The sequence below is a fragment of the Corvus hawaiiensis genome, chromosome 3 (genome assembly GCF_020740725.1).
Source record: "Corvus hawaiiensis isolate bCorHaw1 chromosome 3, bCorHaw1.pri.cur, whole genome shotgun sequence".
Lineage (NCBI taxonomy): Eukaryota > Metazoa > Chordata > Aves > Passeriformes > Corvidae > Corvus > Corvus hawaiiensis.
In genome coordinates, this window is record NC_063215.1 from 66,856,994 (window position 1) to 66,871,637 (window position 14,644).

General features: G+C 38.8%; 1 protein-coding gene across 3 annotated transcripts in view; it reads right to left on the minus strand.

The window, feature by feature from the left end:
* Window positions 1–9,320: 9,320 nt before the first annotated feature.
* PDE7B (phosphodiesterase 7B) overlaps window positions 9,321–14,644 on the minus strand; it is a 174,346-nt gene continuing 169,022 nt past the window's right edge. For all 3 annotated transcript variants that reach the window (XM_048296496.1, XM_048296497.1, XM_048296495.1), the window contains one exon: window positions 9,321–14,209. In XM_048296496.1, the coding sequence (XP_048152453.1) occupies window positions 13,992–14,209 (218 nt within the window). In that variant the 3' untranslated portion in view covers window positions 9,321–13,991. The remainder of the gene's footprint in view (window positions 14,210–14,644) is intronic.

Below are 14,644 nucleotides of genomic sequence, written 5' to 3' on the forward strand. Positions count from 1 at the left end.
TTAAAAAGTCATAAATAGTGGATGTGTTGTTAGAGTAATTTGAGTTATGTAAAAAGAAACATGACATGAATTAATGCTTGTATCTGTTTGTGTAAATGATTCTGCTTTTGTTTCTTATAAATTAGCCAAATATGAAAGGCACAATCTGGAAGGGTCTTTGACAAGCTTGCTGTTTGTAGATGTTTCAGTGGTTTAGAACAATGTCCATCATGCTCCATAGTTATGCCTTGAAACACTTTGTTGAGGAACTCAGTCTTGAATTGTGGTGCTAGTTATGGCAATATCTAAAACTGTGTTGTGAGTAAACGCTAAAGACAACAGCTGTCCTTCTACTTCAGAGAAATTTTGCACATTCCAGTATTATTTGGCTGTATTATTTACAAATTTTGATTATAATAATCAAAAGGCCCTTCTTTTGGTATTCATTATTTTCCCCAATAATCCTGCCAGCAGGATCTCTCCTTCTGCATTGGGAATTTGAATAATTGGTTTGGGGTTTTTTTGCACACTGAAAGAAAAGCAGCATGGTGCTTTTGTTCCAGCTATGTTTCTAGACCTCTTTTACATTTTCATTTCTGCTTACACGTTCACCCACCCTGGAAAGCAAAAGTAGGCTTTAAAAACAGCTTATTTATGTATGTCATCAAGACTGTTCAGACTTTCATTGTTGTTGGGATGGATGTATTTTTACCTTTTGTTTAAGGCTAATTTAGGCCTTTGGTTTCAATGGGACACAGAAGCAAAAGCAGCAGTCTGAATTCTCTCTTTAGGTAACAGAGACTAACAGAGACTACTTTAGGTAATAGCACTACAGTCTGCAGGGGTGGAGCTGGCACTGGTTGCTTTAAACCTCTGATCAGCAATAAATAGATTAAAATACGTTTGAAAATCCTTTAAAATAATTGATATAGAGTTGTTACATTTTGCAGATGAACTGCATGTGTTTAGCCACAAGAGAGCAGTGTCACACCGTGTCTGTGTTGCAAGTCTTTAAAAAGGAATTCTGCTTTGTCAGCATAAAGTCGCACGACAAAATTTTAATCCCTTTATATTTTTATTTTTATAATGATATACACTAAATTGTAGGGGTGGGTGGTTCTGTCTTACTAGCATTACAATGAACTCTATTTATGTGCATTTGGAGTAATAAAAAGTTAACACCTGGCTAGTTTATTCTCTTCACAAATCTGCTATTTCATTTTCTGGGAGAACAGGCTGAAGATTTCATGTGGTGGGTTAGAAAAGAGCTTGACCTGGCAGTAGTTTTTTCCTGAAAAAAATATCCTGTTTATCCCATGTAAAATGGCCATTGGAGGTTTCTCTTTGTGGTCCAGTACACATATCATGAACTCTGCCACAGAACTGCAAAAATTTGTATAAATAACTTCTAGCTTATACAAGTGAAAATATGCTGCTTTTTACTGATTAAAAGTTAAAGTGACTATGGAGCATAGCGATTCACATTTTTTATTTCAGATGAAAGACTATACTGCTCTTCTGTAAACATACACATTCTTTGCTCCTCACATGTACACAGTGACTTGAACAAGTTTAGGTGCATCCATAAATTTGGGTGAGGGGATGTTTGCAGAGTTGGATAAATTTTAACCTTCAATAGTGTCGATCTTCCAAGTGTCAACTTCGTTCTTGCCATCTGTGCTTTCTCTTTGGTAGTCTGTATTTTATTTAGTGGGGAAAGTTAAACTGGATTGATTGTTACTGCTTCTCTGTTTCACTTTATAGTTCTCATGCCGTAACACAGCAGCTGTGTTTGCTGGGAGGCAGTTGCCACTGAGCAACAGCTGCTGGTATAAAGGAGCAGTGGGAAGAAATTTAAAGTAAGCTTAGTTTTAGTTTTTTCCTCGTGTTATTGTTGCCTTATGGCTGTTTGATGGCTTGTCACCTTACAGTTTACAGCCTGTAAGTATTTGTCCTGTTCTTTCTGTAATGAGAACTGTAGGAATCTGTGTTAATAGTTCTGAAATAGCAGAGGCTGTGTGTTCTACTACTGAAGTGAGGGGTTTCTGTCCTGTATAATATTGGGGCTTTTTAATGTTTATTCTGTTGTTTCTTATTCAATTTTATCTGTCTGGTATTTTACTCACCATTTTCCATCATCCTTTTTCTAGCAGGTGTTTTTGCTTGACTTACATACCATGTTTGACTGTCATCTACTGGGGCAGACTTGATAAGCCAGGCTGTTTTTAAACTCTTTCCTTGCTTGTAAGGAAGTGTTTCTGAAGAAGTGTCAAGCTCAATGTTCTTGGTTTTAATTTATTAAGTGGGGAGCTCCTTACCAGCATGTACAGTGGGAAAATAATTTGTAACTCACTATTTTGTCATAGTAAACATAGGTAGTTTGAAGGTGTACTTTGGTTTGACTCAGGTGAAATGTGGGCTTTATCAACACACCCTGTTCCTATCTGCTCATTTGACCACTCCAATATTTTTTTATCCATTTGTTTGCTGCTTCTGTCTGTTCCTCTCATATGCACTATCTGCATGTATAAGAATTCTATTAAGGCTTTACCAGGTACATTTCTGAGGAGTCTCTGTTTTTCAAGACTTCTAGCAAATCCCCAGCCCATCTATTATTTCTCAGTAGTGGCATTGCCTTTTCTTTCAGATTTGAGGAGTAGAGTTTGTATTTAGTATAGTAGAACAATGCAGCTGCTAGTGACACTTATGTCTACCAAATAATCTGCTGTATAACCTAGCTTGTCACTGAACTAGTTTTTGATGTTAAATTAGGTTTTTGAGTTCACAAATAAAAGAATATATTGAAGATACATTGACATAAGGCGAGGAAAATAAACAGAATTCGTGAGATCCTGCTTTGTGCCTTGTGAGCTCTCGGAGCTGTTGCTAGGAGAAGAGCATGGTAACAGTGCTCCAAGCTGGTAGTTGCCTGGGGAACCCACAGGCACTTGAGCTATTTCTACACATCTGTACCAACTCACAATGTTTTTCTTCCATGTACCCCCTTTTTCCTCCTCTCTAGTGCAATAAAAGGCATGGGGGATCTTGTCCACAGGACTAAGTCCTTTGCTATCCTCCAGCATACAGGTCTCACTTACAGTCAAGACTTAGCTTCAAAGAATATGAGATGTGGCCAGATCTTGACTGAGCACCATAGTGGTGAATAGCTGGCCCAATACAGGTTGAGGATGATGAACATCACACCTGGTAATGGGCCCTGGCACTTCTATTTGGAAGTTGTTGCTGTTTCATTGCTTAAATATGAATCAAAGTCTCACTTAGGAATTGCATAGATTTTAGGAAAAGTGGAATGTATTTACTTAGAAAAATCCCAGGATCACTAATTACCACTGAAGTAATTATCTGATGGAGGAATGAGTTAAACTCTGCTTACTAGAATAAAAAGCTTTGAACTGCAGATGGCTAAGGAATTTAAATCTGAAAATTCTAAAGAAGCTGGCTGAAGGACATATCTGGCCCTTCAGACTTACTTTGAATAAACTTCGCAGTAATACAGAAATTCAGAAAATTGTGTCATCTAAGTTTTCTTTTTAAGAAAAGTGGGGTAAGACACATGACTGTTGGTCAATTGGCGTGTGTCAATTCTAGGCAAAAAAATCGGCATGATAGTATCCATTTGCATGATTGCAAATACTTTGATAACAGGACTGATCTCTTGTGACTGCAGTGTAAAATAGATGTTTTAAATCATCTTTAACAAAAATAGCCGCAACAGAATAGCGTAAATTAAAATATAGCATTTTTATTACCCACAAAGTAGATGTTAAATGGGTGTAGAACTGATTAGCTGGCAGATAATAATAATCACTGAAAGGAAGTGTTTCTACCAAGATTATAGAGAATGGGACTGGGTTAATGCAGTTCCATATTTTTAGTAATGAATAAGTGATAAAATTTTTGGATAATTAAACCCAGTAATTACATAGAGAGAAATAATGAAGATGTGGATGATGGCAAAAAGCCACAATGATAGTGCCATAGCAGGTTAGGTCTTCAGAAGGAAAGTACATTCTAGTACAGGCAGTTGAAAAACTATAAAGCTGTTTCATTCAAACTGTATTATTTCAGAAAGAGAAAATCTGTTTGAATGACCTGATTTGTCTGTGAATGCATGAAGATTAAAAAAAGTGCAAAAAGCCTCTTTCTGTGACAGAGAGAAATGTAATACTAACCAGTTGTAGGAAGTGAAAACTAAAATAATTTAAATGAGAGTGCATTTCAATAATGAGCATGACATCTACAGTGGGAAGTGGTGACTCTTCTCTATTTCTTCTCTGTAGTAGAACCCAATGCTAGTTTGACAGAGACCCAACCATGGAGTGAAACAATTGTCACCTTTTGACAATGGTGCCTTCCTTTTCTTCCTCGTATGTTTATTTTCTAGTCTATTTATCATAGGTTGTCTCAGAAAGAGAACAGCTCTTACTATGATACTTGTTTTACATCTCAAAAGAACTTTTAATTTCACAGAGGAACTTGTGCTGCTCTTGAAGGTGCGAACTCCTTGCTGATATTCAGATATTTAAGAAGACTCTATCGTGAATCTCAGTAAAATTTAAAACTTGTAGATGTGCCATGCCAGCTGAAAAATGACATCTGCATTATTATATAAGATGTCCCTGAGAGCAATGTAACACCCACAGGCAAAACTTCAAGCTGTCAAGTAACTCAAGAGTGATGATGTAAGCTCTCCCTTTAAATTAATGACACTGAAGTATCAGAAAGAAAGAACTGCAGTTGGATTGGTAAAGGAATAAAGTCAAAAGAAAAAAAGAACCCAAGACCCCAAAACCCTAGCAACATGTACAGATTTTTTTAAGGCACCTGGAGGTGATCAAGTCACTTTTTCCACAAAACCATAGAAGTTGTGCTCCTTTATCAGTAAAGTAAGAGCTGTCCTTTCACATCTAGCTCTCTTCAGGATCTGTGATTATTTTCTTCTTGACCTTTAACATGAATCTGTTATTAAGTTATTTCTATTATAGCAGCTTGTGGTGGGAGCAGTACTGGTGTCCCTTGTGCCATTCCTGATCCACTGGAGCGCTCTGAAGTGTAACCACGGTGCAAATAAATAAATTCCATCTCTATCTAGCATTTCTCATACAGCATGACTGTTGAGTTGCCATAGTCAAAATGCCAGATCATTTTGTTAGTGGTTTGTATTTCAAAACCTGTCAACAAATGGGTATTAGTGGAATTGGTCAGAAGAAAATGGAGGCTATTGGTCACACAATTATATTGCAGCATGTTTAGGTCTTGGGCAGATGGAGGATTTGGCAAAGGGCAGCTGAAGTCCAGACACTTCTCTTAGGCTTCATCCTAAGCAAACATTAATAGTGATATTATTGACTGTTCTTTCTTAAAACTGGAAAAGTGAAATGCTCTCTAAAAAAAAAAAGAAAATATTTCATACCATTGTACAATATGCTTAATAAAAAAGTGGGATGGGAATTGAAGTGGATCTGAGCCTCAGGAAGCTGTTTCTCTTGAAATCAAAAAGCCAGGCATTATTACAATAAACCCTCCATCATTTTATGTAGGGAGAACACCAGAATTATCAAGGAAGACAGAAGATAAAAAAAGGGGTTGTGACCTTGCATGTAAGTCCTTGCTTCCACTTAATACCTTTCTGAGTTGCAGCAGTCTCGTAGGCCCCTTTCATGTCTGGCTGACAGCAAAGGCTCACACAAATTTTATTTACTTGCTGTGTTGTCCAAGTGAGCTGTGAGCTTCTTGCTATGGCTCTCTTGCATGAGATATCCTGCAGTTTCTGATCTTTCTATCTTCCAGCTAAATCCAGAGCATCTCAGAGAAGAAAGAATTCCCTGTTTCTCTTGAGATGGAGGCAGAAACCACATTGCTCTTTAGATGAATATAACATATGATTGGAATCATAGTAAATACCATCATTTCTCAAACCAAATTATTTTTTGTGTTGCTTGTGATTAGTTGGTGTTTTCAAGAAGCTGACCATAATCAGGTATAGAGGGGAGGGGATGAGGGCAAGACATCTAAGAAGGTAAAAATGAGGCTTGATAACCAGTTTTAGTCATCTCCAGACAGGACTCCTGATAGACCAAGCACATAGGATTTGTGAGGATTGAGTGCAGAAGGAAATTGACTACACAGCTTCTTATGCAAGTTTCATCACTTTAATTGACTAATATCTTCAGGTAACATAATTTCTGTACTACTTTGTAGCTGTAACTCAGATAAATGAAGGAAGTGTATTTGCTCTGTTAGTACACACCTTTATGCACCTAAAGCCAGTATGCCAGTGTCACTTAGCCATTTTGAGTGGCTGATGTACCCATCTCAAATCTTATTTGTGTTTCTTGATTTGTTTAATACCTGTCTTTACTTAGGCAGTCTTCAGGCAGTGGCAGTGTTGAGGAAGATTTCCTTTTCATGTGGGAGCCGGGGCAGTTACCATGCACATCTGTGAGCACCTTAATTCAGCCTTAGTGCTGATACAAGGGACTTCAAAGCACCAAAGTGCAAATGGCCACTCCTTAATCCCATGCGGAAATGGTGGAGCTGGTAGCAGTGACTTTCCTGATACACTGAGGGAAACAAGTGTAAAGGTACCACAGAGGGTAGTGGCGATGTCCCAAACTACTTGTCGCCTACATGGAACCTCATCCCAGCAAAACAGTACATTTTTTTTAAACAAAGTAATTCCACTCATGTTTTGGTCTCTCAGCTGATGATACCAATGTATCTATTTTTTCTCCTCCTAGAGGTTGACTTGAAATATATTTATCCGGCACAAAGCATGGGAGGTACAAAAAAGTGATCTTTGGGACAATGCTTTTTTTCTTGTTGAATCTGCCCTTGAATCTGCCATATGTTCCAGTGCTTCCTAGTTTCTTTGCGTTTTGGTTGCCTGACGTGGAATAGCCCCTGAGTTTGTCTGCAGGTGTTGGTAGAAATGAGGCTGGGCATCAAATACATGTGTAGGTGTAGCACTAGATTTTTCTTTTTGGTAGCTGTATTTCTTTCATAAATATGCTTATGTATGAGCTAAGCTCATAGGAATCCTCTGCACATATGAATGGAAAATCTGGATTTGGAATGTAACAGCTGCTGAGCAGCATGAGTAGGTCAGGAAAGCATCATTTTAAACTAATGGTGGATTTAAGTATTAAAGTGTATTTTCTTCAGGATTACGATTTTAGTAATATTTATTTGTAATCAGGAATTCCCTTTTTGTTTCATCTAAATTTCAATCTTTTAAGCTTTTCTATGTGGTTAAAGGTTAATAACTTCCATATGTACTGCTGTACTTTGTTCTACCCATGTTTTGATTTGGGGAAAGCAGAAGCTCTCAGTCTGCCCAAATGTTCTGAGGTTTTTTTTATAGGTGGTACTAATGAAGCTGCAGTATTTTTTCCTCTCTCTCTCCTTCCTCGAGGTTTTTCGTGATTCAAATTGCTTTTTGCCACCCTTTGCACTTCCCACTCTTGTACTTGCACTTTCTAGAGAGGGATGATTGATACACAAATTGAATTTATCTCTGGGTGGTAGGAGTGCTGGAAATAACAGGACAACTCCTCTGTTTGTATGAATTCTAATACTCCATTTTAGTTATGACTTCTTAAGACACCCAGATCCCCTTCCTAACCTAGTACAATATATTTAGAGCTTTGTAGGGTACAGAATTCAAATCTTCTCTCTAAATTGTAGTACTATAAAATCTGACATGAAATTCATCTGCTGTTGCGATCCTTCCTTGTGTGTTTAGGTCTGCATGGTGCTGCATAGACACCCAAGGTAACTTTTAGGAAGTGCTGCTGCTGGTAGCAAAATCCAATTGTCATGGATTAAGGTGTTGCATAGTGTTCAGTGCAACTCTGCCTAAGAGCCAAACAAGCCCAGGATACAGTGAGATGATCCACTGGTTTTAGTGGCAGAGCCACTTTATCTCTTCTCTAACCCGTGATTCATTTTCAGTCTGTCTGTCCCTAAACAGCTGTTTGAGACTGTACTGTATACAACATCACTAAAAGACTGAGAAGTGTAGAACTGGGGACACCATAAACCTGCTCTGTTGATAAAACCCAAGGTATTTTCTAACCACACTCATTTTATCTGTCCCATAATTGATTGTCACATACATATCTCACTGTTTCTTCTCTTGATGAATAGTTGTATTTCCAAGATTCTCCACCTGAACTTTAAACCATAGTTAAGTATTTACCCAGGACAAAAATATTGCCATACAATTAATTTTTCTTTTGCTGCTCATTGATACATTTTAACTTGCTGGTCTGCATTTTTTGTTTTGAACCATTAAACATCCGCCTCCATCCAGACAGTGCCTGTGCAGAGTGGGAAGATGTATTGACTTAGCTGTACTTGAAAATAACACTGTTAAATCTGTTACGGAAAATGGAGCGGTTTTCCAATGCTGACCATGAAGAACTGCTCCTGGGGAAACCATCACAACTCCAACCCTATACAGGACAGATCTCTAGGGGGCTTCATTCTAAAATCCATTTTGCAGTTCTGCTTGCATCTGGGGGACACATGAAAACACTGTGATTCTGAAGAGTGGATTTTTTTTTTAGAAAAGTTTAAATTTAAAATGTTGGCTAAATAGCACTGAAACAAAATCTATTTCCAGCTCCCATATTTGGTTCAACTGTACTATTTGCATGGCATGAACTATGTGAGTATTGTTATTGAACACTTTGAGGTACAAATGAATTCTGGCTTTAGAAATGTTGTCAAAGTCAAGAAGAGTCCCTGCAGTGATATCCATCAATGATGACAAGTATTTCTCACTTAGAAATACTTATCAGTGTAGAACAGCAATACTTCTCATATTTTCAATTAAACTTCACAAGGCTCTGCCATGCTGCACATATAAATAACATGGTCTGAAATTGAGAAATGAGAAAATGGAGATTAAAACTGACCAATGATCCTAAGGAGAACTCATTACTGGAACTGAAACAATAGTAGAAGAAAACTCTCCTTTAAATACTTAACCAGGGAAACATTTTCCCTGGGGTTTGAAAATCCTTCTACTCTATGCTTAGGAAAATTACATGGAAATGCTTTCCTTACTGGGAACTCCATTTATATTCATACAGCAAGCCTAAGGGGAAATTTAGAGAAAAGTTCTTCTCAGAAATAGCGAAATAGCGTACTAGGAAAGTGATTATTCTGTTGGTAGGAAGGAGAGGCAGTGAGAGAATGACAAGCAGCAAAAACCCCACTGCATCCAAACCAGAATGTCTTCTGCAAACAAAGGAGATCCTTCAATGAACTGGCTTTTACCAAAGAACTTGGGACACTTCACTCTTATTTTTTTAAATTTTTTTTATTAGTTGTCATTCTTTGACATGATGAATACTTACAGCAGTATGTTAAAAAAGATACAATTAAGTCTCTTGGCATCACTGCATAGCAGTCACAGCATTTTCACACAATCTAGTGCTTCCTTTCAGAATGATGCATATGGCATATATACGCACATATGGGGGCTGATTCTTGGTCCCAGTGAAGCTGGGGGGACCAGTGTTTGGCCCATAGAACTGTGTAAGATATGTGAATATATATATATATAAAATGCTTTACAATAAACATGACATATACAATCTTGAATTCAAAGACAAGCAGAATATATTTTACATCCAAGTCAAGCTTATGCTCTGCACTTAAAGTTTATGTACCTAAAATATTGGATGGATTATAGAAATAAATAATAGAGCAACAGTTTGCACCAATCAAAGTAATTTGAATACATATTCATGGCATGAAGCATGCCTTGTGTTTTCGTTTTGTTTTTTGGGGTGGCTTTTTCTGGATTTGCAGGGTTTTAATTCAAATTTAATTACTGATTTTTGTGGGCCACGGGGGTCGTGGTGGCATCAGGAGGGAAATGGGCATACTTTATGGACAGCTGAGTGACTTAAAATATAAGGTAATAAATTATGGCTGGTACCCTGGCTGGTACCTGAAAATAAAATTGTGACTACTTGAGTTTCTCCTTTCTGAGGAGAAGTCATTTGGAAGGGCTAAGTGTGCCTTCTGTGTCTAATTTGATGCAAACTTTTAACAGAAATTTAAACCACAGACTGCAAGAGCTGGTGAGATCGCTATGGAGTGTAACAACAGCCTTATGTCATTTACAGCTTTCTCATTAATTGTTGGGGAGACTTTGGTTTTCTTCATTAAAACCGAGTTTATACAAAAACAATTGACCTGTGCTGTAGATTATCTTAGATACAACTGCAGATCATGTGTTTTGTTTTTTTGTTTTTCCTCCATGGACTCCACTTAATCTCAGCTACTCCTCTTTGTTCCTTGTATTCCAAAGGTACATGCTGCCAATAGTCCTTTTATTCTCCATTTGACTGGTGGCTGGACCACTGACACTTAAAATCACAATGGTAGGTAAAATCTTTACTTAATGCATATGTATGCATTATTTTAACCAGCCTAAGATTTTCACTTATTATCACTTATTATTGTTGTTATTATACAGAATTGCCTCTTAGATGGTATGAAATCTTCATTTAGAGGAGCTAGATTTTAATTGAATTGCATTTAATTGAATTGCTAGATTTTAATTGAAAAACATTTTAACATCCTGCTTTTCACAGCTTTTTTCTGTTTTCCATATATGAAAACCTTAACTCAGTTTGAAAACTTGAAAATCTTTCAGCTGCACTGGCCCAAGTAAGAAGGAAAAATAATTTACAAGGGCTTTCTGTAAAGTGGCTGATAGGGCTGACACCACCAAGATCTGTGTTATCTGCATCGCTTTACTATTTTGTGGATCAGCAGCCTGTTGGCATCCTGCAGTGAAACCCCAGTGCAGAAATGCCCCCCAAACCAGAGAATACCAAGTATGTGTCACAACTGCATGTGCCGAGCACTGGTGCTGTTGGATCGGCTGCAGCCTGTTATGGTTTCTACGGGCAATCAAATGGTTGCATTTTGCATTACAGACCCCAGGGGATCTGGCTGCCACAGCCTAACCTTTCCCAGCACTTCTGTCGGGAGCACCTGAGGCAAACTGGCCCAGGCCCAAACCTGTGTAATGGGCTTGGCTCGCAAGCACAGAAGCATTGCTGGGGCCACTCTGAACCAATTTAAAGCACTGTTTCATTAGACAAGGTGATGGAAATCTAGCAGGTATGTTCAGTGCACCAAAATCCCCCACAGCCTGATAATTTTCAGAACAGCTTTTTAAAGTTGAGAATTTTTAACTTGGTAAGAACAAACTTGTAATGGACCCCATAGGTTCCACTTGTAGAAAAGGGCTGGGGTTTAAGGTGGCTGTAACAAAATCTGATTTGTCACTAAGCCTTCCTGTTGGACCTATTTTCGGGAAGCTCTTCAGAAACAGCTCAACAGGTTTCTGTCAAGAGCTTTTTATGCTGCTAGACGCTGGGTTTAACTAAATTTCAGAACATTTTTTAAAAATTCTTTGAACTAGATGGAAAAGGGCTTCTATTTCTCAGTAAAAAGATAAAACATGGGAAGTCACATCCTTTTGTATGGACTTAAGTGCTTCTAAGCAGCATATTACATCGCTCATGTAATGTCCTAATAATTGTCCTACATCTGTCAGAAGGAAAGGTACACCTAAAAAGCTGCAAAGTGGTGGTGCTTCCACCCCTACCACCCCCATGTGGTTAAGAAGACATTTATGTCCTGTAGTTAGAAAAAATTTAAATCTACTACAACTCTCTCGAGTGCCCTTTGCTTGCTGTGGTCCTTCTATTACATGAATCTCATTTAGATTAGTGCGAGGAAGAGGAGGTTTTCTACTAGTTGTACCTTACGTGACAGTGGGGGGGCAGAAAAACATTGCTGGAGTGCTTCGTGTGCTCACTGTGCTTTGCACCTTCCTACTTCACTGGGTTTCAGCCTCTTTTCTCTGAAGATACACACAAAGAATTAGTGGAGTAGATCATCCTTCACTAAACTCATGCTTTTTATTTTCCTTTAGTCACCTTATGAGCATGAACTTTCTCTCATCAACACAATATCCCCTGTAATTGAGAAAAATGTAATTTATTTTCCCTTGCACTTTTATGAGTAAACATCTCATGTTTCTCCAACACCAACTTAAAAAGCTCTTTCTTTGTCAGCCTCTTCAAGGTCTTCACATCCAAAGGTGACTATCCAAACGTGACTACCTGGCCATACCTGCTTGTTCTTCTGGAAAGCAGCTGTACAGATTGGATGCACGGGGGGTTCACAACAACGCTGTACTTCACCTGAACGCAGTTATTCTTCCTGGGGGCAGAGGAGCAGGGGACAATCCCTTCGGTGCAACGCAGTAGTGTCTGAGAATACAATCTCATTGAAATGGTGGAAGCTTAAGTGAAGTTTAATAAAGACTTTCCAAACTGAGGTTGTTCATGGCATAGTTAAGGCCAAGTGTCTTTCACAAACATGAGATCGTAGAAAATTCCTCAGCCACTATGACAGCTAAGAGGATTTTTCTTAATAGTCTGACTGCAACACATTTTTTTCCTTCATTGACTGAGACTAATCTAAGAAGTCAGTTGAAGTATTCTTTTAATTAAAATACAAATGCATTTTGATGCTGACTATCTAAGGAGGGAATGTGGGGAAAAAAATCAGCTACACTGCAACATCTCTGGAGAAAACAGCCAAACTCCAGAACTATTAGAATGATCGTTTTGTAGATCACTAAGCTATTTAGTAAAAATTCACACTCTTGAATAAATGGTAATCAGGTTGAACTGTCAAAGCATGTGGTGTTGCTGTGGGGCTTGGGGGTTTTTTTGAACTTAAAACTTCAGGCTCTGTGAAAACATTTGCCTAGACTGAATGTGCAAGGTGCCATGGATTAACAACACGGACCCATATGGAATGTGTTTGAAGTTTTCAAGAAGTTATCCTGCCAGACTTCATTCCTTAATGACCTTTGATACACCTTGGATAGTGGAAAGGCAGTTCAGAATTGAGTCTCATAATCATATGATTTTGGCAGCTATCAGAAGATGAAGGATGCTGAAAGTTAAGGCTTTTATCCACAAACAATGGTGTATATTAATAAACTCTATACCATATTTACAAATGCTTTCTCTTGTATTAAAACTAACAGTATTCTGTTCACAGTGCCAATGTTTTTACAGGTAGCAATCATCCCACAGTACTCCAGTATTTTGGCATGGGAATCAGTAGCACTTTGTATTTACAGAAAATGTACACATGAATATAAACAGGTAACTTGAAACAGTACTCAAAAGATAGATCTGTTCGTGTTTCAAAGGTTTAGACTGTACTACACCTTCCCTTTCGGCTGCGAGGGAATACTGTTCCTTGCAATGAGAAGATGCCCGTCTTTTACCCAAAGTGGCATAAAAATGATTACCAAAACGAGCGTTGTTACACTGGAGGTGTGTATACGGAGAGTAACTTCAGTCCAAGGTTTACAGAATCTGTTGTTTAGTGCACAGAATACAAAAGTTAAAAAGGTTTTTAACTACTAAAACAACCCGACTCTCTGCCCTCTGTGAGCACTGTCCTGCTCAGTCCATGTCCTCTGGATGCTGGAGATGCTGGTGGTTTAATGTGCAGCCCAGCTGCCAGCCTGGAAAGGTGGTGGTGCTCTGGGCCTATATACATATGTCACAATATGACTCATGGTAAATGAAAAGATGACCAAAAGTGCCTCTCTGTGCCCCCTGTTCTCTCAGTGATCCTCCCTGCTTCATGGCCTGGCTTCCCTGATGCTGACTGGGACTCCGCATTGGGGCAGTTTGGGATCAGGAGTGGCGAATGGCATCAGGCATGCGCAGAATGGAGAGGGGGAGAGGAACGTGAAGATCAGAAAGAAACCCAGCAGAACTGTGGGCTGCTCGTGAGGACCCTCAGAGCTTTGCCATTTCTTCCCTTTGCACGGTGTTGCCAACAGGCTCCTGGCTCCTCGGGACCTTGTTTGCTGCTGTGACCAAGACAGAGATAGCAGTGCTAGAAGGAAAAGTGCAAAGCTGCCACTAAGGAGTCTCTTCTTCATTTAAAGTCTGTTCCTGGCTGCCAGTCACTTGGCCTGAGTGGTCATTGCTCCTACTACTGCTGTGTTGCTTGTGGAGCAAACTTCTCCACTTGGTCTTGTTCCTCCTGAGATGGTTTAGCATATTTTCAGATAGGGGAGTGTTGCCTGTAAACTGGGCCCACCTCTCAAAGAGTGGCTCAACGATGTATGTCATGAACCCTGCAGAAACACACAGGGGACACCTGGTGAGCAACAAATAATTCCACGAGTGCACTGCCCCACAGAGTGCCTTGAGAGCACAGAGCAATACAAGTGGCAAAAGCCCTGATAAGAAATAACGAACTCTCAAACAAACATCAATTCATTTTGAAATGCACAGCTTTTGACCAGCATACACAACAAGATATGGCTTTATCTGCATGTGATAGTCAAGCAACCCTTTGAGGAGATTTCAGACAAGAAAGTAACCAGTGTTTAGTCACACACACCGGCTGCAATTTTTTCCCATGGGTATTTTTTCCCCTATGCAAAGACTCCTTTTTCTTTCTGTTGAACATTTAGCTTTGATAGGTATATTTTTGAACATTTTAATTTAGAACATATTTTTTAACTCTTATTGTGTCCGCAGCTCTTGTTGTTAAAACAACTGGATCG